This window comes from Meles meles, chromosome 7, assembly GCF_922984935.1.
Source record: "Meles meles chromosome 7, mMelMel3.1 paternal haplotype, whole genome shotgun sequence".
Classification (NCBI taxonomy): Eukaryota; Metazoa; Chordata; class Mammalia; order Carnivora; family Mustelidae; genus Meles; species Meles meles.
Window position 1 is genome coordinate 92920443 of NC_060072.1, and position 23327 is coordinate 92943769.

The 23327-nt window shown below is 36.6% G+C and overlaps 1 protein-coding gene across 1 annotated transcript; it reads left to right on the forward strand.

Annotated features, from left to right (window-relative positions):
- Window positions 1-332: 332 nt before the first annotated feature.
- On the forward strand, window positions 333-1304 carry LOC123947180 (olfactory receptor 6C6-like). The gene has a single exon (XM_046013223.1). The coding sequence runs from the start codon at window positions 366-368 to the stop codon at window positions 1302-1304; it is 939 nt and encodes a 312-aa protein (XP_045869179.1). The 5' UTR covers window positions 333-365.
- Window positions 1305-23327: the final 22023 nt, after the last annotated feature.

The window sequence follows — 23327 nt, forward strand, 5'->3', positions numbered from 1 at the left end:
TTTTAAACTATACATAGAAAATACACTTAAGGTCAAGCTTTTGTTCTATTTAGCATGAAGAGAATTTACCTCATTCGGAAATAATCAGTTAAAATTTAAATGATTGTTCAAGTTCAAATAGGGAAAAAGAAAAAGTTATTAGTGTTCTTATCATAACTGTCACTTAAATGCAGCAATCAGTTGGATTGACCTTAGGCTAATACAGTTTTAAGTATCATCTATCCTGTTAAATTGGGTCAATTTTTTAAACTTCTTTACATTTCTGACTACGTTTTTTTCCTCTGCCAGTAGCTTTTGTAAAAATCTTCTTTTTTCCAAGTCTGAAGTTGTCTTCCTATCTCTGTTTAATAGTACTCGGGTCTGAAATGAGGAATCAGTCAAAAGAGATCGAATTCATTCTCCTAGGATTGACTGATGACCCACAATTGCAAATTGTGATTTTTATATTTTTCTTTCTAAACTATGTGTTCAGTGTGGTGGGGAACTTAACCATCATCCTTCTTACCTTGCTAGATCCCCACCTCAAGACTCCCATGTATTTTTTCCTCCGAAATTTCTCCTTCTTGGAAGCTTCATTGACAACAGTCTGTATTCCCAGATACCTGATAAGCATCATGACTAAAAACAAAATAATTTCCTACAATAGTTGTGCATCTCAGTTATTCTTTTTCCTCTTATTAGAAATTACAGAATTTTACCTATTGGCTGCCATGTCTTTTGACCGGTATGTAGCAATCTGCAAACCTCTACATTACCCCATCATTATGAACAACAAAGTGTGTTACCAACTTCTATTCAGTTCATGGACAGTTGGCTTTCTGCTTTCGTTTCCACCCTTGGCCTCAGGATTGACACTGGATTTCTGTGCTTCCAAAGTAATTGATCATTTCATGTGTGACACTTCCCCCGTGCTGCAGCTTTCCTGTACTGACACTCATTTACTGGAATTACTTTCATTTGTCTTATCTCTTATAAATCTCCTAGTCACCTTGCTGTTACTGGTTCTTTCTTACACATATATTATCAAGACCATTCTAAAAATCCCCTCTACTCAGAAAAGAACAAAGGCTTTTTCTACTTGTTCTTCTCATATGATTGTAGTCTCCCTTACTTATGGTAGCTGTATTTTTAATTACATAAAGCCAACAGCGAAGGAAAGGGTGACTTTATCCAAAGGTGTAAGTGTTATTTATACCTCGGTTGCCCCTTCATTAAACCCTTTCATTTACACTCTCAGAAACCAGCAAGTGAAACAAGCTTTCATGGACACACTCCAAAAGATTTTCTCTTTTTTCAAAAAATGAAGTGGAAATTTAATTTTAAAACCTTGAAGAAGAAAGTAAATAAACATTTTGACTCATAAGTTTACTTATTCTGACCTTCAATTAGTTCACTTCATGATATTTTTTCACCTCACAACATTTTAACCAAATATTTCAGCACAGGGAATCTTTTCCTTCCTACTTCTCTTTATGATTAAATACATTCCTTTCTGTGCTATAGTAGGGTATTTTCTTGAGTTATCAATACAAATGTGAAATTTCTTTTATTCTACAAAACATGGTACTGACTTCCTCAAAAAATGATTTTAAATAGATATTCATCATTAGAATTTTAAAGAATAATACAGACATCAATATAACAATATACACTACTGGAACTCTAGGAAGTTCTTCAAATGTGACTCACCTGTTTCAATACGGAAAGAAAAAAAGGCAGGCTTCAAGTCATAAAAAGCTCAGATGTTCTAAAATGTAGCAGGACATTATCTGGTAGGTTTAGAGACCTGAAAATGTGAAATGACTGAGAATCACACACATGATTTGTTTATCACACACACAAGTCAATGTTTTCACTCTTAAAATGTCTTTTTAATTTACTTAGAGTACAATGTAGAAACATGGATAGTAGGTGATTCTAATGTAGGTGAGAGTTTTCTTCTTTAATATAAAAACCTATGCAAGCAGATTTTTACCTTATAACGACACTATGTTAAATGTGTTGAGGATGGCTTTTTGGATATTGGAATCTGGGCGGCAAGTTAGAAGGCTAATATTTTAAACTACATGGGTTATTTGAGAGTTGAAATGTAATAATGTCAATGAATGTGAAGTTCCAGGAAATGGTTCCAGAGATATTTAGGGGAAAAAAAAAAGAGGAATGGTTGGACATTTGGTTATATGGGATCATTGAAAAAATATTAAAAAAATGATTTGGGTCTCCCTTCACTTTCCCTTCTGCCCACTCCTGCACGTACTCACTCATACTTGAAGCCCTGGAGAATGGTTCAAGAAAGTTTAAGACATGTGTTGCAGTGGTAGGGAGAGAGTCTGCTTATAGAGGTACCACAACAATGGTAAGGTTACAAACTGGGCTAGAAAAAAGCTCAGAGGACACTAGAGAATCCCTAACTACAGAGAAAAAAGAACTAAAACGTAGTCAGGCCAAAATTAAAAATGTTATAACTGCAATGTAAGCACAAATGGAGAGTATGAAAAGGAGAATGGATGAAGCAGAGGAGGAAAGATAAGGCAAGAACCCTGGAAAAGACAAGGAGAAAAATGTCCTTACCCTACAATAGGAGACAGACCAGGTTCTCAGCAGATCTGTCCACAGACATTTGGAGGCCAGAAAACAATGGAAGGACATATTCAATGTGCTAAATGGGAAAAACCTGCAGCCAAGAATTCTTTATCCAGCAAGGCTTTCATTTAGAACAGAAGGAAAGATGAAGAGTTTTCCAGGCAAAAACTAAAGGCATTCTTAAACACTTACCAGTCTTGCAAGAAACTTTAAGAGGAATTATTTGAATGGAGAAAGAAAAAATACCAAAAGCAGCAAAGACTAGAAAGGACTTAAAAACATCACCAGGAATACCAATTCTACAGGTAACACAAAATGGTACGAAATTCATAACTCTCAATAATCATTCTGAATGTAAATGGACTAAATGCTCCAATCAAAAGACATAGGGTATAAAAATGGTTAAAAAAAGGGGGCGCCTGGGTGACTCAGTGGTTTAGCCTCTGCCTTCGGCTCGGGTCGTGATCCCAGAGTCCTGGGATCGAGCCCCGCGTCGGATTCTCTGCTCCACAGGGAGTCTGCTTACTTCTCTCTTTGCCTGCCTCTCTGCCTGCTTGTGATCTCTATCTGTCAAATAAATAAATAATATCTTTAAAAAAAAAGAATGGATAAAAAAATCCATTTTTATGCTTCCTTCAACAGACTCATTTTAGACCTTAAGACACCTGCAAATTGAAAGTGAGGGGATGGAAAACCACCTATGATACAAATGGATGTCGGGAGATAGCTGGAGTAACCATGCTTATATCAGACAAACTAGATCTTAAAATAAAACCATAATAATAGATGAAGAAGGGCATTATATCTAAATTAAGGGGTCTAACCATCAAAAAGATCTCACAATTATAAATATTTATGCTCCCAGCTTGGAAACACCTGACTATATAAATCAATTAATAACAAACATAAAGAACCTCATTGATGATAATACAAAAATAATAGGGGACTTTAACACCCCACTTAAAACAAGAGATGGATCATGTAAACAGCAAATCAACATGGAAACAATGGCATTGAGTGACACACTGGATGAGATGGACTTAACAGATATATTCAGAACATTTCATCTTAAAGCAGCACAGTACACATTCTTCTCGAATGCACATAGAACATTCTCCAGAATACATCACATACTGGCTGACAAATCAGCCCTCAACAAGAGCAAAAAGAATGAGATCATACCATGCATATTTTCAGACCACAACACTATGAAACTGGAAGTCAACCACAAGAAAAAATTCAAGAAGAACTCAATTACATGTAAATTAAAGAACATAGGGGGCGCCAGGGTGGCTCAGTGGGTTAAAGCCTCTGCCTTAGGCTCAGGCCATGATCTCAGGGTCCTGGGATTGAGCCCCGCATTGGGCTCTCTGCTCAGCAGGGAGCCTGCTTCTCCCTCTCTCTGCCTGCTGCTCTGCCTACTTGTGATCTCTGTCTGAAAGATAAATAAATAAAATCTTAAGAAAAAAAAAAGGAATATCACCAAAAAATGAATGGGTTAACCAGGAAATTAAAGATGAATTAACAAAATACACAGGGGACACCTGGGTGGTTCAGTCAGTTGAGCATTCAGTTCTTGATTTTGGCTCAGTTCATGATCTCAGGATCCTGGGATCAAAACCCAAGTCAGCTTCCACACTCAGCAGGGAGTCTGCTTGAGGATTCCCTCCCTCTCACTCTGCCTGACCCCCCTTAAAATAAATAAATGAATCTTAAAAAAAATACATGGAAGCAAATAAAATTACAGGTATAAAGGCCAAAACCTTTAGGATATATTAAAATCAGTTCTAAGAGGGAAGTGTATTGCAGTATAGGCTTACCTTGTGAAGCAAGAAAAGTCTCAAATATATGATGTAACCTTATACATAAAGGAGCTAAAAAAGGAACAACAAATAATGCCTAACAGTAGCATAATGGGATAAAGATTAGAGCAGAAATAAATGGTATAAAGACAAACAAATGAAACTAAGAGCTGGTTCTTGGAAAGAATTGATAAAATTAATAAACTGCTAACCAGACATACCAAAAAGAAAAGAAAGGATCCAAATAGATAAAATCATGAATAATAAAGGAGAGATCACAACCAACACCACAGAACAAACAATTATAAGAAAACATTATGAAAAATTATAGGCCAACAAAGTGGGTATCCTGGAAGAAATGGACAAATTCATGAAAGTGGCTGAGCTGTGTTTTCCTTTAAAACTGTCAGTTCCATGTTAATGAGTTATAATAGTTAATATAAACCAGTGGTTTTGGAACACAAATCACTTTGCTTACTATTGTAAAAAATAAAAATATTTTTTCAAAAACACTAATTCCAAAAGATATATGCACCCCCCCTACATTTTTTGTAGCATTATTTGTAACATCCAAGGTATGGAAGCAATCCAAGTGTATGTTGATAGATTAATAAAGAAGAGGATATATATATGTATATATGTATACACACACACACAATAGAATACTACTTGGCTATAGAAAGGATGATATCTTGTCATTTACAACTTTGATGAACACAGAGGATACTATGCCAAGTGAAATATACTAGATAGAGAAAGACAAATACCATATGCTTTCACTTCTAGTAGAGTCAAAAAAGCAAAATGAAGAAGTAAACCAACAAACAAAGCAGAAACAGACCCATCAATACAGAGAACTAATTGATGGTTGCCAGATGGGAGCTGTTGGGGCAATGGGCAAAATGGGCAAAGAGGACTGGGAAATACAGATTTCTACCTATGGAATAAAAAGTCAGAGGAATAAAGGGTACAGCAGAGAGAATGTAGTCAATGCTATTGTAATCCTGCTGTGTGGTGACAGATGGTATTTACTCTCATGGTGAACATAGCACAATGTATGTATAGACTTGCTGAATTGCAATGTTGTAAACCTGAAGCTAATGTAATATTGTGTGTCAGCAATATTCAACAACAAAAACAAACAAACAAACAAAGTGTTATGGATGAATGAATAGAAGTGAATTGAATTGCCAAAGGGAAAAGACCATATGTGACTATGAACAACCTAAAGAAGAAGAAAAAGTATGATTATTAAAACAAATAAGGAAATAAAACCACAGCTATTCTGGAATGGCAAAGGCGAGGGTGGATGGGGTGAAGTGAAATTGCAGAAAAGGGTCAAACACTACTGTGCTTTGGCCTTGCTAAAATTAGACACTTATATTGAGGATACTGAGAAACCTTTTTTTCTTTTTCCTGAAAAATAAGAAGTATGAATTTCTCAGACCCATGTTCTCTGAGCTAGAAACATTACTTGCAGGAGATATCATGGCTTTGGTGCTCTAAGTGACTCACTGTTCGAACTCTCATGTTGTCTCTAGCCTAATGACATTAGAGAAGTTGATTATTCATTTAAAAGAAACAAAAACATATTCATGTCTTATATAAGAATAAATTCTGGGTGGATTAAACAGGCAAATGGGAAGAACAAAACCATAGAAATAGTAAACATGAATGAATATTTACATGATTTTGAAGTAGGTGTAAAAAAGTGCTCTAAAAAGAATAGGGCACCATGAACTCATGAGTGGAAGCACCTCATAAATAAGTTAAGGAGGGGTTCTGAAAACTTGATTCAACAAAAGAAATTCACCATGAGTTTATATTCAAATACATAAATATCTCCAACTAATAAATGAGAAGACATAACCCCGCAAAGTGAACAAGAATTATGAATAAGCAATTCATGGATGAGAAATACAATTATTAAAATGTTCAATCTCTCTAAATATTATGATGATCTGAAATATTATGTGATCTGAAATAAGTGTGTCAGAGAAAGAAGAATACCATATAATTTTACACATATGTGAAATTTAAGGGAAAAAAATGAGCAAAGGGAAAAAAGAGGGAGAGAGAAACAAACCAAGGAACAGACTCTTATAATACAGAACAAACATGGTTACCAGAAGAGAGGTGGATGGGTAGGGGGATGACGTGAATAGGTGATGTGGATTAAGGAGTGCACTTGTGATGAGCACTGGGTTTTGTACAGAAGTTTTGAATCACTATAGTGTACACCTGAAACTAACACTACTCTGTGTGTTAACTAACTGGAATCAAAATAAAAACTATTTTAGAAAGATAAAAGTGTTGTAAAGTTAAGTATAGAAGTAAATGGGAATATCACTGTGCTTAACTCATTGAAACTCCACTGTTAATAATTTTTCTTTCAAGCAACATCTTCTTTTATTAAGCTATAAGTGTATAAAAACTTAAGTGGGGAAGCATACGGAGATTGCCTTAAGTCATTGAAATGACATTGTTTGATCCACCTCTCAAGTAAAACTTTCTTTTGTTAAAATATATGTGTTTCTAAACATATGTATTGGAGCATATGGAATAACCCTATTCATAACTCATTAAAACTACATTAGGTTAAAAAAAATTCAACCTCTCTAATAATTGGAGAATATGAAATTTAAAGGCGTATTTAACATTCATCTACTAAGAACTTCCTGTATCCTAACTAGTCTGTAAGTGCTTTCATTCATTACCTCCTTTAATCTTTACAATATCCTAGGAGGGAAGATGGTTGGTCTCATTTTATGAGAAGAGTAATTGATGCTAAGACAGGCTGGATAAGTTTTGCAAGTTTACAAAGGTATTGGATCTCATTAACCTCAAAATCTCAGCAATGTGATCTGTTCTTTACAATACTGTCTTTATTATTAGGTGAGCTATGACATCATTTTTGCTTTTCCATTTTTGAAATGTTCAAATGATCTTCAATATCCATGATGGTTAGAATGAAATGAAATGTCTTTATTCTTGTCTGTGGAAGAGAAATTCTGAAGTATCTATCAAAATTTGTTATTCACAGGGATACCTGTGTGGCTCAGTGATTAAGCATCTGGCTTTAGCTCAGGTCATGATTACAGCATCCTGGGATTCAGACTCCTTGCTCAGTGGGGAACCTGCTTCTCCATCTGTGAGATGCTCCCCCTGTTTGTACTCTCACTCTCTCATTCTTTCTCTGAAAATAAATAAATAATATATTTCTAAAAAATTCAGTCCTCACATAAATGCTGTACAAATACTTATATACTTGCAAGTGAATGCAAACAAACAGCTTTAACACTGTAGCTAATAATGTGCATTGGTACCAACCTGATTTCCTCAAGTATAACCATAATGAAACTACTAAATTATACAGAAATCTCCTCTGTTATTTTGTGCAATTATAAATGGATGATAAATTGACCATGAATGATATCTACTACACTTTGTTAACTAAAAAAGGGAAACTTACAGAATATTTTCTACAGTAAATATATATTACCATATTATGTAAGGAAAAAGACAAGTCTGAGTGTCTGAATGTGACTGTGTGAGGGAATATATATAAAAACATATAGCATAAAGAAAACTCTGGTAGAATATAGTATAAATGTTTAATCCCAGTCATACTGAAAATGTGAGTGAGGATTGGTCAAAAATCAAAGGGCCATTTTATATATCCCAAATACTATTGATACTTCATTCTTTGACATTATTTTTTCATTACATTAGGCATATATTATCCTTAAATTAAAAATGAAATGCTAAAATTTCAAGTGTTCTTGAGGCTTTTCAAGATGTTAAAATGTTCTTTTGAATGGAGAAGATGGTGAGCTAGGAAAACCCTGAACACACCTCCTCCATAGACCACACCAAATTACACCTATTAGTAGTACAATTCCTCCTGAAGAAGATCCTGAAGGGCTGACTGAACAGCTTCTGAACAACCAAAGACAAAGAAAAGGCAAGAGCACAGAATAAACAGGGAGACACAGTAACAAACAGTTACAAACAGTAACAAAGGGAGCACTCCCCCCCCCCCCCACCTTTACTGGAAACATAAGTGAGGAGGGATACTACTGAGGGACTGGGAATAGATTCCTCTAACTTGAAGAGCTGCAGGGACCCTCTCTCCCCATCTATCCAAAAACCAAAGACTAGAGTAGGATCTGGGTCCAGTGGCTTGAGACCTCAGTGAGCAATCCTTATGAACATACCAAAGCATTTTTCACAAAAACAAATAATCCTAATATGTGTAGGGACCCACAGAAGACCCCAAATAGCCAAAGCAATCCTGAGAAAAAACAAAGCTGGAAGCCTCCCAATCCCAGATTTCAAGATAAACTACAAAGCTAGAGTAATCAAAACGGTATGGTACTGGGACAAAACTAGAAACATAGATCAATACAAGAGAATAGAGACCCCAGAAGTAGAAGCTATGATTCCATGGTCAATTAATCTATGGCAATGGAGACAAGAAAATACAATGGGTAAAAAACAATATTTTCAAACAGCAGTGCTAGGAACTTGGGCAGTTACATGTAAAACAGTGAAGTTGGACCACTAACACTACACATTCAATCTAAAAAAAATGTGAAAAAAATCAAAACAAAAAGGCAAACTCAAAATGGATTAAAAACCTAAATATGTGACCTGGAACCATGAATAATCCTAGAAGAAGTCACAGGCAATAATTTGACATCAACTATAGCAACATTTTCTAGATATGTCCCCTAAGGCAAGGCAAACAAAAACAAAAATAAACTATTGGGACTACATCATAATAAAAAGTTGTTGCACGACAAAACAAAAATAATATGTACTGAAAGGGGGAAGATATTTGCAAATGATTTACCTGATAAGGGGTTAATACCCAAAATATATAAAGAACTTAAATAACCGAACACCAAAAAACCCAAACAATCTCATTGAATGGTCAGAGGATCTGATAGACATCACTCCAAAGAAGACATATAGATGTCCAACAGACATACGAAAAGATGTTCAACATCACTCATTGTCAGGGAAATAAAAATCAAAACCATGCTGGGATGTTACTTTATACAAGTTAGAATGGCTAAAATCAAAATGTCAAAAAGTAACACACATTGACAAGCATGTGGAGAAAAAGGACCAAAATGTCCTTGATGAGAATGTAAATTGGTATAGCCACTGTGGAGAACATTATAGAATTTCCTCAAAAAGTCAAAAATAGGAATGCCTTATGATCTAATGATTCCATACAGGGTATTTAGACACTCCCCATGGGAAAACAAACAAACAAACAAACAAACAAACAAACACACTACATTGAAAAGATATATGCATCGCTATGTTTACTGCAGCATTATTTATAATAGAAATCAGTATTATTATAATAGAAATCAATATCAGTAGAAAGATGGAAAAGGAAGAGGTGAGATATAGATAGGTACATGCATTGTATGCAACAATTAAAAAGGATGAGGGTTTTGGTTTTTTTGTTTTTTGTTTTGTTTTGTTTTGTTTTGTTTTGTTTTCCACATGAGACAACATGGGAGGACAAAAAGGGTATTATTCTAAGTGAAATAACTCTGAGAAGGACAAATACTATATGATTCTCCTCATAAGTGATTTCCTTAAAAAAGATAATAAATAGGGGGCCTGGGTGGCTCGGTGGGCTGGAGCCTCTGCCTTCGGCTCGGGTCGTGGTCCCGGAGTTCTGGGATTGAGCCCCCGCATTGGGCTCTCTGCTCTGCAGACAGCCTGCTTCCTCCTCTCTCTCTCTGCCTGCCTCTCTGCCTACTTGTGATTTCTCTCTGTCAAATAAATAAATGAAATCTTTAAAAAAAAAAGATAATAAATAAACAAAAAGCAGAATCAGATGTGTAAATATGGAGAGCAAATGAGGGTTACCAGAGGGGAGTGGGTGAGGGGTTGGGTAAAATGGGTGAAGGGAGAGGAAGATATAGGCTTTCAGTTATGGAACGAATAAGTCATGGGAGTAAAACACACAACAGAAGGAATACTATCTATGATATTATAATACCAGTGTAACAGGACAGATGTAGTTACACTTGCGGTGAACATAGCATAATGTATAAACATGTCAAATCATTAAGTGGTACGCCTCAAGCTAACATAACATTGTGTGTCAACTCTACTCATTTTTAAAAAAAAAAATAGTAACTTAAAAAAGAAAGCATAGGTAGTTTGTTAAGTACCGAGCAGGTATTTTGTAAGGGAATGAGATCCAGATTTGGTCACATGGAGTATGGATAGACTAAGTAGGTTGGGGCTGAGAGTTGACAAGATAAAGGATTTTTAATGAGACTTTTAGATCTGGCGGAGGATTTAATCCTGAATGATTTTTGAAAGAAAGTGGGTAACAGGTCTAAGATGGTATCACAATGTGGTTTTGATTTGAAACTCCCTGATGGCTAGTGAGGATGAACATTTTTTCATGCGTCTGTTAGCCATTTGACACCAGTTAGAATGGCCAAAATTAACAAGACAGTAAACAACATGTGTTGGAGAGGATGTGGAGAAAGGGGAACCCTCTTACACTGTTGGTGGGAATGCAAGTTGGTACAGCCACTTTGGAAAACAGCGTGGAGATTCCTTTAGAAATTAAAAATAGTGGGGCGCCTGGGTGGCTCAGTGGGTTAAGCCTCTGCCTTCAGCTCAGGTCATGATCTCAGGGTCCTGGGATCAAGCCCCACACCTGGCTCTCTACTCGGCAGGGAGCCTGCTTCCCCCTTTCTCTCTCTGTCTGCCTCTCTGCCTACTTGTGATCTCTCTCTCTCTCTCTCTTTCTCTCTGTCAAATAAATAAATAAAAATCTTAAAAAAATAAATTAAAAATAGAGGTTCTCTATGACCCTGCAATTGCACTACTGGGTATTTACCCCACAGATACTGATGTAGTGAAAAGAAGGACCATCTGTACCCCAATGTTCATAGCAGCAATGGACACAATCTCCTGTGTAAAGAACTAGGATGCCCTTCAATGGATGAATGGATAAAGATGTGGTACATATATACTATGGAGTATTATGCCTCCATCAGAAAAGATGAATACCCAATTTTTTAAAATTTTTTTTTAAAGATTTTATTTTATTTATTTGACAGTGAGAGAGAGAGATCACAAGTAGGCAGAGAGGCAGGCAGAGAGAGAGGAGGAAGCAGGCTCCCTGCGGAGCAGAGAGCCCGATGTGGGGCTCGATCCCAGGACCCTGAGATCATGACCTGAGCCGAAGGCAGCGGCTTAATCCACTGAGCCACCCAGGCGCCCCACCCAATTTTTGTATCAACATGGACAGGACTGGAAGAGATTTTGCCAAGTGAAATAAGTCAAGCAAAGAGAGTCAATCATCATATGGTTTTGCCTATTTGTGAAGCATAAGGAATAACACGGAGGACATGGGGAGATGGAAAGAAGGGAGTTGGGGTAAATTGGAAGGGAAGAAGAACCATGAGAGACAGTGGACTCTGAGGAACTAACTGAGGGTTTTGTAGGGGAGGGGGTGGGAGGTTGGGTGAGCCTGGTGGTGGGTATTGTGGAGGGCATGTATTGCATGGAGCACTGGGTGTGGTGCATAAACAATGAATTCTGGAACACTGAAAAGAAATTTTAAAAATAAATTAAAAAATTTTGAAAAGAAAAAAGAAAAATTACCACCAAAAAAAAAAAAAAAAAAAAAGAAGGAGGGCAACAGCCTAACACTGAAGTTTGAAAATGGTTTTTGTTTTTTGTTTTTTTGGGCAATAAATTTGGTAACTGTTTGGGACATTCATTTCAAAGATCTGTTTTCACTTTAAAGATAATACTAAAAATACACAACAAAAATGAATTTATTTATTCATTCTATTTTATAATGATGGAGATGTATAAATTTAAAAAGCCTGGGCGCTACCTTCGGTGGAGGGTCCACTACTGTGCAGCTCAGCCCTGAATTTAACCAGTCCCAAAGCAACTGAGAATAAGCTATCTCCTGAGTGTAGACTGAGCTCCATGGGCATATCAGGAAAAATAAGTACAGACAAAGGGAAACCCTGTTGATTGGGTTGCTGGTGAATACACTTCTGCTTTTATTTCACTATATTGTTAGCTGTCTGGAAAGATACCTGTCATGGCATCACTATACTTCTTGAGTTTACTTCTCTTTGTGCCTTTTCCTTTCTTTACTCTGGTCTCTCAGGGATTTATACCATGACCAGAGAAGGTAAAATTGTTTTGTCTTTGGATAGTATTCAATCTTCATCTTACTCAGGAGCTGTGAAGGGTTTTACCTTCAAGTCATAGGGATTTACCCCTGGGATATCTCTTAGAATTCACAGGTTTACAATAGTACTTCTTGGAGTTTAGGTCACAACAATGTTTATGGTAATATGGAAAGATAAAAGTGATGAAAAGAAATTCCTTTGCTTAGAGCAGAGGCTATAGAAAGCTTGTGTGCAATCAAGCCTGCATTTTCTCAGTGTGAGAGGCTTTTACATGACAGAGGCAAGGGTAAACTCATGACAAAAACCTCCTGAAGTAGATTATGAGTGCACTGCCTCTCGCATTTTAAGTAATTTAAGAAAATCTGGGGTTATATTTATGACTTGAATCATTAAAATAGCAAAAGAAAGTTTGTTTCATATTGTCAATGAATGTGTTTATCTCTCTCCCATTCCAAAGGTTATTTTGCTGAAATAAATTACAGAGGTCTCCAAGTTATCACATCAGTATATTTAGGATCACTAATTTTATAATTTAACATTTCAGTTATTGTTAAAATACACTAATAATCTCTGCCTTTTGATCTGCCAGTTTTGCTGGTGTCTGATAACAAATATGTGTCTATTCCTAAATGAAAAGAATGCTGATTGTCAGTAAAATATAGAAGAAAAAAGAGTCACAATGCAAGTTTGACGCTTAACCCCTACTTAATTCTACTTGCTTGCCAAGTTCATCCCACAGAAAGAAAATAATACAGCAAATATTATTAAGAACTTACAGCATAGACAAAATGCTGTTGCTAAGAAAGAAGAAAGAACATGATGGATAAATGTCATATAGATTACATTTTAACAATTTGTGTTTTTTACACAGTTAATTTTAGAGAGAATTTTTATTGATTCTATGTTTTAGTCTTTTAGAAAGAAGATATTGAGATATGTTGTCATCAAAACCCTCCCTTATTATAGGGCACCTAGATGCTCAGATGGTTAAACATCTGTTTTCAGCTCTGGTCATGATCTTTGGGTCCTGACATCTAGCCCTGGGTGGGGCTTTCAGCCGATCAGGGAGTCAGCTTCTCCCCCTCCCTACTTCCCCTGTTCTCTCTCTCTCTGTCTGTCTCTTTATCTCAAGTAAATAAATAAAATCTTAAAAAAAAAAAAAAACCTCCTTTATAAATTCCTTCTTGTCCTTCGGAAAATGTGAGAGTAAAAAGGCAAGGTGAACACAGTAGAAAAAGAAAAGAAAAAAACAAAAAAAAAAAGAGGCAATTTCTATTTTAAGTAAGAAATATAAAAATGATATAAATGGACCAGCATGCTGTACAAATTATATATTGATATAGATCTATCTATGTGAATATTAATATCTCTGGCTTCTGTTTTCTTTCCCACAAAACAAGAACTTTGCTTTTATTTACAACCAAGGCAATTCTAGTCTTATATTTCTAAGACAGGAAACACATTTATTTCTTCTAGCCACATTTAAAAGAATATATATTAAGAATAGCAATAATCATAGCTCTTATTAAGCTCAGGAATAGTGACTGGGTCATCAGCTTCCACCAAAATCTAGGAAGAAAATGAAGTCTGTAAATGGCATTAAACTTAACACTCAGAATTAGGCATTTCAGCCCTAAGAGCACACAATCCTGGAAACTGGAGAACAGTGTCTCGATATCTAAATTATAGACATGATAACAATTGTTGCAGAAACATATTTCCTTTGCCTCTGGAGACATATCTAGAAAAATGTTGCTTTGGCCAGTTTCAGAGAGATTACTTCCTGTGCTCTCTTCTAGGATTTTTATGCTTTCAGGTCTCACATATAGATCTTTAATCTATTTTGAATTTAATTTTGTGTGTTATGTAATTTCATTCTTCTACAAATAGCTGACCAGTTTCCCAACATCAGTTTTGAAGAGACAAAAATATATACATATATAGCTACCCCAGTAAAACCAAAATAGTAGAATTAAAATAATTACTTACTTATGGATTTTTGAACCATAGATCATAATCTAGGATTTCAATCTAGGATTTTCAAAAACTTTTTATGTCATGAACATAGTGTTATAATTATTGGGTTGGGGGCTCCGGGAATGCAGGAGGAACAGTAGAAATGACCTTGGGGACCACTATCTTCCAGCCCCTCTCCCCCTTCCTGAACCCTTGACTCTCTTGCCAAAAGGATATATGCCCAGGTCATGTCTCCATAGATAACTCAATACCTATGCAGGAAACAGGAGCATCAGGACCCCCCCCCCCCCACCATACCCTCAGATCACCAAATACCTTACCATGTATGGATTAACCCATGCCCTGCCTTGGACAGATAAAAGACCCCGCCCACTCCCTCCCAGCATGAACTTCCCTGGCTCCCCTTTCCAGAGTCAAGGAACCTCCCCAGAGAGTGCCTACCTCCTCCCAGTGCAACTTTCCTGGCTCCCTTTCTCCTGAGCCCCAAAACTTTACCAGAGAGTGCCTTTAATAAATCTTGCCATGCGCCTACCTCACCAGGTGGTGTGTTTACCTCACCTGTGAAACTTTACGATAATATTAAGTATAATAAAAAAATCTTCATATGTCTATATCATATTTCATTTTTAATAAAAGTATATGTATATTAGACTATTTTTTATTTCTTTTTATCTTAACTATGGGTCTTGATTTGAATATATTTGAAAATTATTATCTAAATACTCTGTATACTTCAGTAATAGACTAGATCTTAAAAGATATTTGAATCATGAATGATTTCAGGAATAACAGATAAACCATTGATTATGTTTTTCCATGATTCTTTATATGTGTACTTTTTATAATTTGAGAAAATAAATCTAATGATCCAGGAACATTATCTAATTTTAGAAATTAAAATAAAAAGCACAGAAAGGAATACAAGATACATATATTGAGACAGTTTAATAAGATTAAAACCCAAGGCTCTCAAAGTGAGTTTTTTGTTTGTTTGTTTGTTTGTTTGTTTTTTTCAGCCCTGCTATGGGTCCACCCAAATGACTTTGCTTTAAACATATTTCCAAGTTAAGCCATTATTTTATCATTAAGCAATCCAAAGATGCTTTAGTGTAACCATCCCTCAGAGCAAAGTACTGCTTAAAATATAACCTATGAGAAATTATACTAGTTACCAAGCATGCCTAGATCTAGCCTTAAGAAAAACATGTACTGGCCTCTTGGAGAGAGGACGATATCCATCCTTGAAGCCCAGCAGCTGGGATGCCTGGCTCATTCAGGTCAGATCAAAGCCTGCTTCATGGAAGCCTAGCAGCTGGGAATGCCTGGCCCCTCAGGGCAGAATGCTGCCTGCTAAGTTTTTTGTTATGTCCCCTGCCCCAGAGAGCATCAGCAGTTAGTCAGACAATCCTTTCCTTTGGGCTTGCTCACTGTAGGTCATGTGCTATGTAAACAGACATATTTTGCCTTTCTTCTTACGTATTTACAAGACTCATGGTCAATGTGTAATCTACTCTGGTTTTGTTGGTTGTTACCCATTTTGTAATAAATATGAGACTGAGGAGTTGTTTGGGACAACAGTCTTTTCTACTGTCATCCGCTGCTCCCATTCTCTTGCAGCTGACTTGTTTGTGCCCCATTCTTCTCCTGTGTGCCATCAAGAAGCTGCACTTTAGTGATATAACTACTAGTAGTTATTTACCATAGAAGATATTAATATTATTATTCATTATGCATAGTAGAAGAGCTAGGTCAATGAAGTTAAAATCAGTTTGAGAGATGTATAGCTAAAAAGATTAGTGAAAATGTAAACTCAGGAAGCATTAGTATTCATTACTCCAATGAGTAATCTTAATATCTTCTAAACCTATGTTTTAAGCCTAATCTCTGGACAGTCCTGAGATGTGGTTTACATTTTGAGCACTCTGAATACAAAGTAGGAGTACAAACAGTACTCTTTTAACCCTGTTTGTAATCATCCTTACCCAAAGTTCCTGTAATCTTCTGTTTTTTAATATCTTCTTGGCTTAAAATTACTAAGGTTCTGCCAAACTTACCAGTTGGTTTGCCCATGAATTTAGTAGGTTTAAATTACTTTTTCCAAAATAAATTAGAATAGTATGGACTTCTCTATCTGATTATGGTCTTAGACTTGTGTTCATTTATCAATTTAGCCTTCCAGAATATAAATAAAATTCCCATGACTGAAAGTTTTTATTTGTTATTCAAAAGAATCCATGGAAACTCCCATGCTTTGTCTCAAGAAACATCTCAACTTTTGGTCAATTAAACAATAGTATAAAATCCTTTCTCCAATAAAAATGTTTATCATTGTTGTACTATGAATATGACATCCACATTATTAAGCTCAACATTATTTTAGGTTAAGTGATTATGACATTAACCTATGATTAGTGTCTCTAAAAGGTACAGATAATTCTCCTATAATAATAAGTTCTTTGCAGAAATGTTTTTTTTTCCCCTAAATATCTCAAATGGAATTTCCTAATTATGGACTCTATTTCTCATTTTTAGTGCTCTCTTTTTCTAAGTATGGCATAATCAGATTTTCAGGTTGTCTAACAAATCTCTATTTATTTATTTTTAATTAGCTGGCCATAATTTGAAAATTGTAGTAGCAAATGCACTCTTATTTATTAGGACTTTTAAATTATTCATGATATTATTGACTAAAAGCTGGACTAGTGTTTCCATTGAGATAACATTCCTAAAAATATTCTATTCCTACTAAATGTTTCCTTGCTTGTTTCTTAATCAGAATTTGAAAAAGCATCAATTTTTGCCTACATTTAGCTATTATTGCCATCACTACTTTTTTACTTTCCATTCTCTCCTCAACCCTCTTTCATTGGTTTAAAACACAATTCAATAACCTGTATCTTTCAAACTCTTAGCTTTCCAAAGACATGAGACTTTTTTAAAAAATATTTCATTTATTTATTTATTTACCAGGGAGAGAGAGAGAGACTGCAAGCAGGGGGAAGAGCAGGCAGAGGGAGAAGGAGGCTCTCCACTGAACAAGGAACCAGAGGCAGAACTGGATTCCAAAGATAGACAGACAATCAACCAACTGAGCCACCCAGGCATCCCTGAAACTTCTTCTTCTTCTTCTTTTTTTTTTTATTGTTCCCTTTCCTTCTATTTTTGGAGCAAGCTTTTGTTCTCAAACCACTCCCCCCCCTTCCTTTCTTTTTGTTTCCTTTTTTTCTAGGCTTTGTTCAATGAATAAATCAAAGTTCATCTAGATAAAGTTCCAAGCAATCCCCACTGCCAGCATGGAGGAACTCTGCAGAGGAGTGACCTTGGGAAAAAATAGCCAAAATGCAATAGCTGAGTACACAGCATACACCAGAAACACTTCCTGAAGTGCCAGGCCCTGAATACTCTATGAACTTTTCTTAATTTAGCATTACCCTGAGGTATAGAAAATATAACAACCTTTCATAATATGCAAAAGATAAAATCTTGGCCAAGATGACAAGATGGAGGAATTCTCCCCAAAAGAAAGATCAGGAAGATATCACAGCCAGGAACTTGCTCAAAGCAGATATAAGCAATATATCTAAACAACAATTTAGATCAACAGTTCTAAGACTACTAGCTGGACTTGAAAAAAATGTAGAAGACATCCAAGAAACCCTTGATGCAGAGGTAAAAGACCTAAAAACTAGTCAGGCTGAAATAAAAAAATGCTAAAGCAGAGATTCAAACAGACTGGATATAATCACTATGAAAACTGAAGAAGCAGAGGAAGGCATAGGTGATGTGGAATATAAAAGTATGCAAAATAATAAAACTGAAAAGAAGGGAAAAGAAAGCTATTAGACCACAACAGTAGACTTAGGGAGCTCAGCAATTCCATGAACCAAAATAATATATCCATAGCATAGGAGTACCAGAAGAAGTACAGTGGGAAAATGGGGCAGAAAGTTTATTTGAACAAATTATACTCGAGAACTTCCCTAATCTGGAAAAGGAAACAGGCATTCAAGTCCAGTCACAGAGAATTCCCCTCAAAATAAACAAGAACAGGTCAACACAATGACATAGCATAGTGAAACATGCAAAATACAAAGATAAACAGAGAATTCTGAAAGCAGTGTGGGAGAAAATGTCCTTAATCTCTAAGGATAGGCACATAAAGGTGGCTGCAGACCTGTCCACAGAAACCTAGCAGACCAGAAAGGAAAGGCATGATATACTCAACATGCTAAATTAAAAAAAAATAAGCAGCCAAGAGTACTTTATCCAGCAAGAATGTCCTTCAGAATAGGAGAAATAAAAAGTTGCCAAGAAAAACAAAAACTAAAGGAGATCATGACCAGTAAACACGCCCTTCAAGAAAGATTAAAAGGGAATGTTTGAGCAGAAAGAGAGACCAAAAATTACAAAGGCTAGAAAGAAACAGAGACAATCTAAGAAAGAGCGACTTTATAAGTCATACAATGGCATTCGCTCATATCTTTCAGTAATTACTAACTGAAAATGGATTAATTCTCCAATCAAAAGACATAGGGTATCAGAATTGATTAAAAAAAAAAGACCCATTGATATGCTACTTACAAGAAAAGTACCTGGGCATATGTGAAGTGCTATTTACTAATCTGGGTGCATATCCTGGAGAGATAGAGATCCCTGGGAGACTCTCCAGGAGCAAAGGAGGTGACAGGCACCACTTCTCTCTCCTACCCTGCAGCATAACACATTCTACCTGTGGGAACCAGTGCAGTGTCAACATTCACTATGTAACTTGCTTACACTGTGCTTACAGTGCCCACACTGACCATCCTTCCATCTTCAGTAGATCTGCTCTTTTCAATCACAGTTGCCTCAGTCCTGGTGCTGCAAGTGCCCTTTCCAGAGTACCACTACAAACCCTGTCAACACTGCATCAATGGATCTTTGCACTTTGGGCATTCCTACTGGTGCTGGTGGGCCCAGTCCCATGGAAGACTTGCACAGACCTTGCCAAAACCTTCCCTCACCAACCCAGCCCCAGTGATGTCAACATATCCCCCCTCACTAGCATGCAGACTTTCCAGGCATTCTATGCCCCCTTCCTCCAGTATGTTCTTGGCCAGAGCCCATTCACTTCAGGCACAAGCTGGGCAGGGTGCAAGAAGCCCTGACAGGAGCCAGCACCACTCCAAAGTGTCCCTGGGGTGAGGGGAAGATAACTACATACCAGTCAGTCCGCAGCCCTAGCAGTGGGCTGGGGGAAGACAGTTGGACTGATTGCACATCCACCCACCAATGAAAGCTTCTCAGGGGACAACATGGGAGAAGCAGCATGCAGTCTAGTGCTACTGCATCTCTGGAAAATACCTTATCTGACTAAACTCAGCCCAAGGCTGACCCGATTGATCCACTAATACCACAGGGACACAACACTGTGCACAAGAGGCAAAGAAAGCCACTAAGATGATCAGAATGAAGGGAAAAGTGGCCAATATACAAAGCAAGGCACACAGAGCACACCCCTTAAGTACCAGGGTCTGGTGAATAAGGGACACTTCCCTGCAGGGCATACAGGATCTCTTCTTCATAAAGCTATTACTTACAAAAGCAGAAGACATAGCTGATTTTCCTAAACACACACACACACCAAACAAAAACAAAAACAAAAAACAAATGGAGAATTAGAAAAAATGATAAGTCAGAAGAATATATCCCAGAGGAAATACCAGGACAAAACTGCAGCAAGAGACCTCAGTGAAATGGAGATAAGCAATATACCCGATATAGAATTTCAATTTATGATCATAAAGATCCTCACTGGACCTGAGAAAAGAGTGGAGAACCTCAGTGAGACTCTTAACAAAAAGATTGAAAGGAAAAATCAGAGATGAAGAACACAATAAATGAAGTTTAAACACATGAGATGGAATAAATAGACAAGATGAAGTGCAACAACAAACAGGCAACCTGAAGGACAGAGTAACAGAAAGTAATAAAGCTGAGCAGATGAGAGAAAAAAATATGTAAAATGATAACAGACTTAAGGAACTCAGTTACTTCATCAATTGTAGTCCAAGTGCAGTATAGGAAGCTCAGAAGGAGAAGAGAGAAAGGGGGACAGAAAATTTATTTGATGAAATAATAGCTGAAGTCCTGAAATTCCTGAATCTGGGGCAGGAAAGAGAAATCCGTACCCAAGTGGCACAGAGATGCCCCAACAAAATCAACCTAAGGAGGTCTATACCAAGGCACATACTAAATAAAATTGCAAAAAGTAGGGATAAAGAAAGAATGTTAAAAGCATCAAGAGAAAAGAAGGCCATTACATACAAAAGGACTCTTAAAAGGCTATCAGGTGATGATCCTTCAGCAGAAATTTTGCAGGCCAGAAATGGCATGATATATTCAAGTGCTAAAAGAAAACCTTCAGCCAATAATATTCTATCCATCAAGGCTAAAATTCAGAATAGAGGAAGAGATAAACAGTTTGCCAGGTTAAAAAAAAAAAAGTTAAAGGAGGTCATGACAACTAAATCAGCCCTTCAATAAAATTTGAAGGGGACTCTTTTTTTTTAAGATTTTATTTATTTATTTGACAGAGAGAGATCACAAGTAGATAGAGAGGCAGGTAGAGAGAGAAAGAGGGAAGCAGGCTCCCTGCTGAGCAGAGAGCCCGATGCGGGACTCAATCCCAGGACCCCGAGATCATGACCTGAGCCGAAGGCAGCAGCTTAACCCACTGAGCCACCCAGGCACCCCTTGAAGGGGACTCTTTGAGTGAGAAGGAAAGTCCATAAGTAAGAGGAAAATGGTAGAAAGTACAAAAGCAATAAAAAATAAGTGTATCTGTAAACTTCAGTCAAGGGACTCACAAATGGAAAGACGTAAGGTATGATACCCTACACTTAAATCATGGGAGAGAGAGGAGTCAAAAATGAGTTCAAACTTAAGTGACCATCAGCTTAATATAGAGAGCTATATACAGAAGATGTTATATGCAGACCTAATGGTAACCACAAATCAAAGGCCAGTAATAGATATGCAAAAAACAAAGAGGAAGGAATCCAAGTATATCACTAAAGAAATCAAGCAGACTATGAGAAAAGAGAAGAGAAGAACAGAACAGAGAAGAACTACAAATATAACCATCAGCAAGTAACAAAATGACAATGACAATAAGTGCATACCTATCAATAATTACTTTAAGTTTAAATGGACTAAACTTTCAAATCAAAAACAAAGTAATGGAATGGATAAAAAAGCAAGTCTCATCTATATGCTGTCCTTAGGAGAAGATTCCTTTCAGACCTAAAGACACATACGATTTAAAGTGAGGCTATGGGTGTATCTTTAGGGTAAATACCCAGTAGTGCAATTGCTGGGTCATAGGGTAGTTCTATTTTCAACATTTTGAGGAACCTCCAAACATAGTGATCCGAAGGGGCACGTGTACCCGAATGTTTATAGCAGCAATGTCTACAATAGCCAGACTATGGAAAGAACCTAGATGTCCATCAACAGATGAATGGATCAAGAAGATGTGGTATATATACACAATGGAATACTATGCAGCCATCAAAAGAAATGAAATCTTGCCATTTGCGACGACGTGGATGGAACTAGAGCGTATCATGCTTAGTGAAATAAGTCAATCGGAGAAAGACAACTATCATATGATCTCCCTGATATGAGGACATGGAGAAGCAACATGGGGGGGTAGGGGGATAGGAGAAGAATAAATGAAACAAGATGGGATTGGGAGGGAGACAAACCATAAATGACTCTTAATCTCACAAAACAAACTGGGGGTTGCTGGGGGGAGGTGGGATTGGGAGAGGGGGAGCGGGCTATGGACATTAGGGAGGGGAGGCTAACCATAAGAGACTATGGACTCTGAAAAACAACCTGAGGGTTTTGAAGGGTCAGGGGTGGGAGGTTGGGGGAACAGGTGGTGGGTGATGGGGGGGTACGTTTTGCATGGAGCACTGGGTGTTGTGCAAAAAGAATGAATACTGTTACGCTGAAAAAATTAATAAAAAGGGAAAAAAAATAAAGTGAGGCTATGGGGAAATATTATCACGGAAATGGATGTGAAAAGAAATCTGGGGTAGCAATATCATATCATACAAAATAGACTTTTAAAAAAGTCTGAAACAGGAGACAAAGGATACTATTTAATTCTAAAGCTAACAATCCCACAAGAAACAATAACAACTGCAAATATTTATGCACTCAACATGGGAGCACCTAGTACATAAAGCAGTTAGTAAGAAATATAAACAAAATAATCAGTAGTAAGACAATAACATTTGGGGACTTTAACAACCCATTTACATCAACAGGTAGATCAGTGACAGAAAATCAACAAAGAAATAATAGCTTTGATTATAATTTTTACCAGGTACTACCCAAATCACCAGGTGATTTTTTAACAGGTGTATTCAGAATATTCCAACACAAAATACACATTGTCTTCAAGAGCACATTGAATATTCTCCAGAATAGATCACATTTTAGGCCAGAAAACAGATATTAATATATTCAGAAAGATTGAAGTCATATCATGCATCATTTCTGATCACAATGTTATGAAACTAGAAATTGACCACAAGAAAAAACCTAGAAAGAGCATAAATGCATGGAGGTTAAATAACATGTTATTAAACAATAAATAGTACAATCAAGATATAAAACAGGAAATCAAAAAATACAAGAAAGCAAATGAAAATGAAAACACTGTTTCAAATTTTGAAATGCAGCAAAAGTAGTTCTAAGAGGGAAAGTT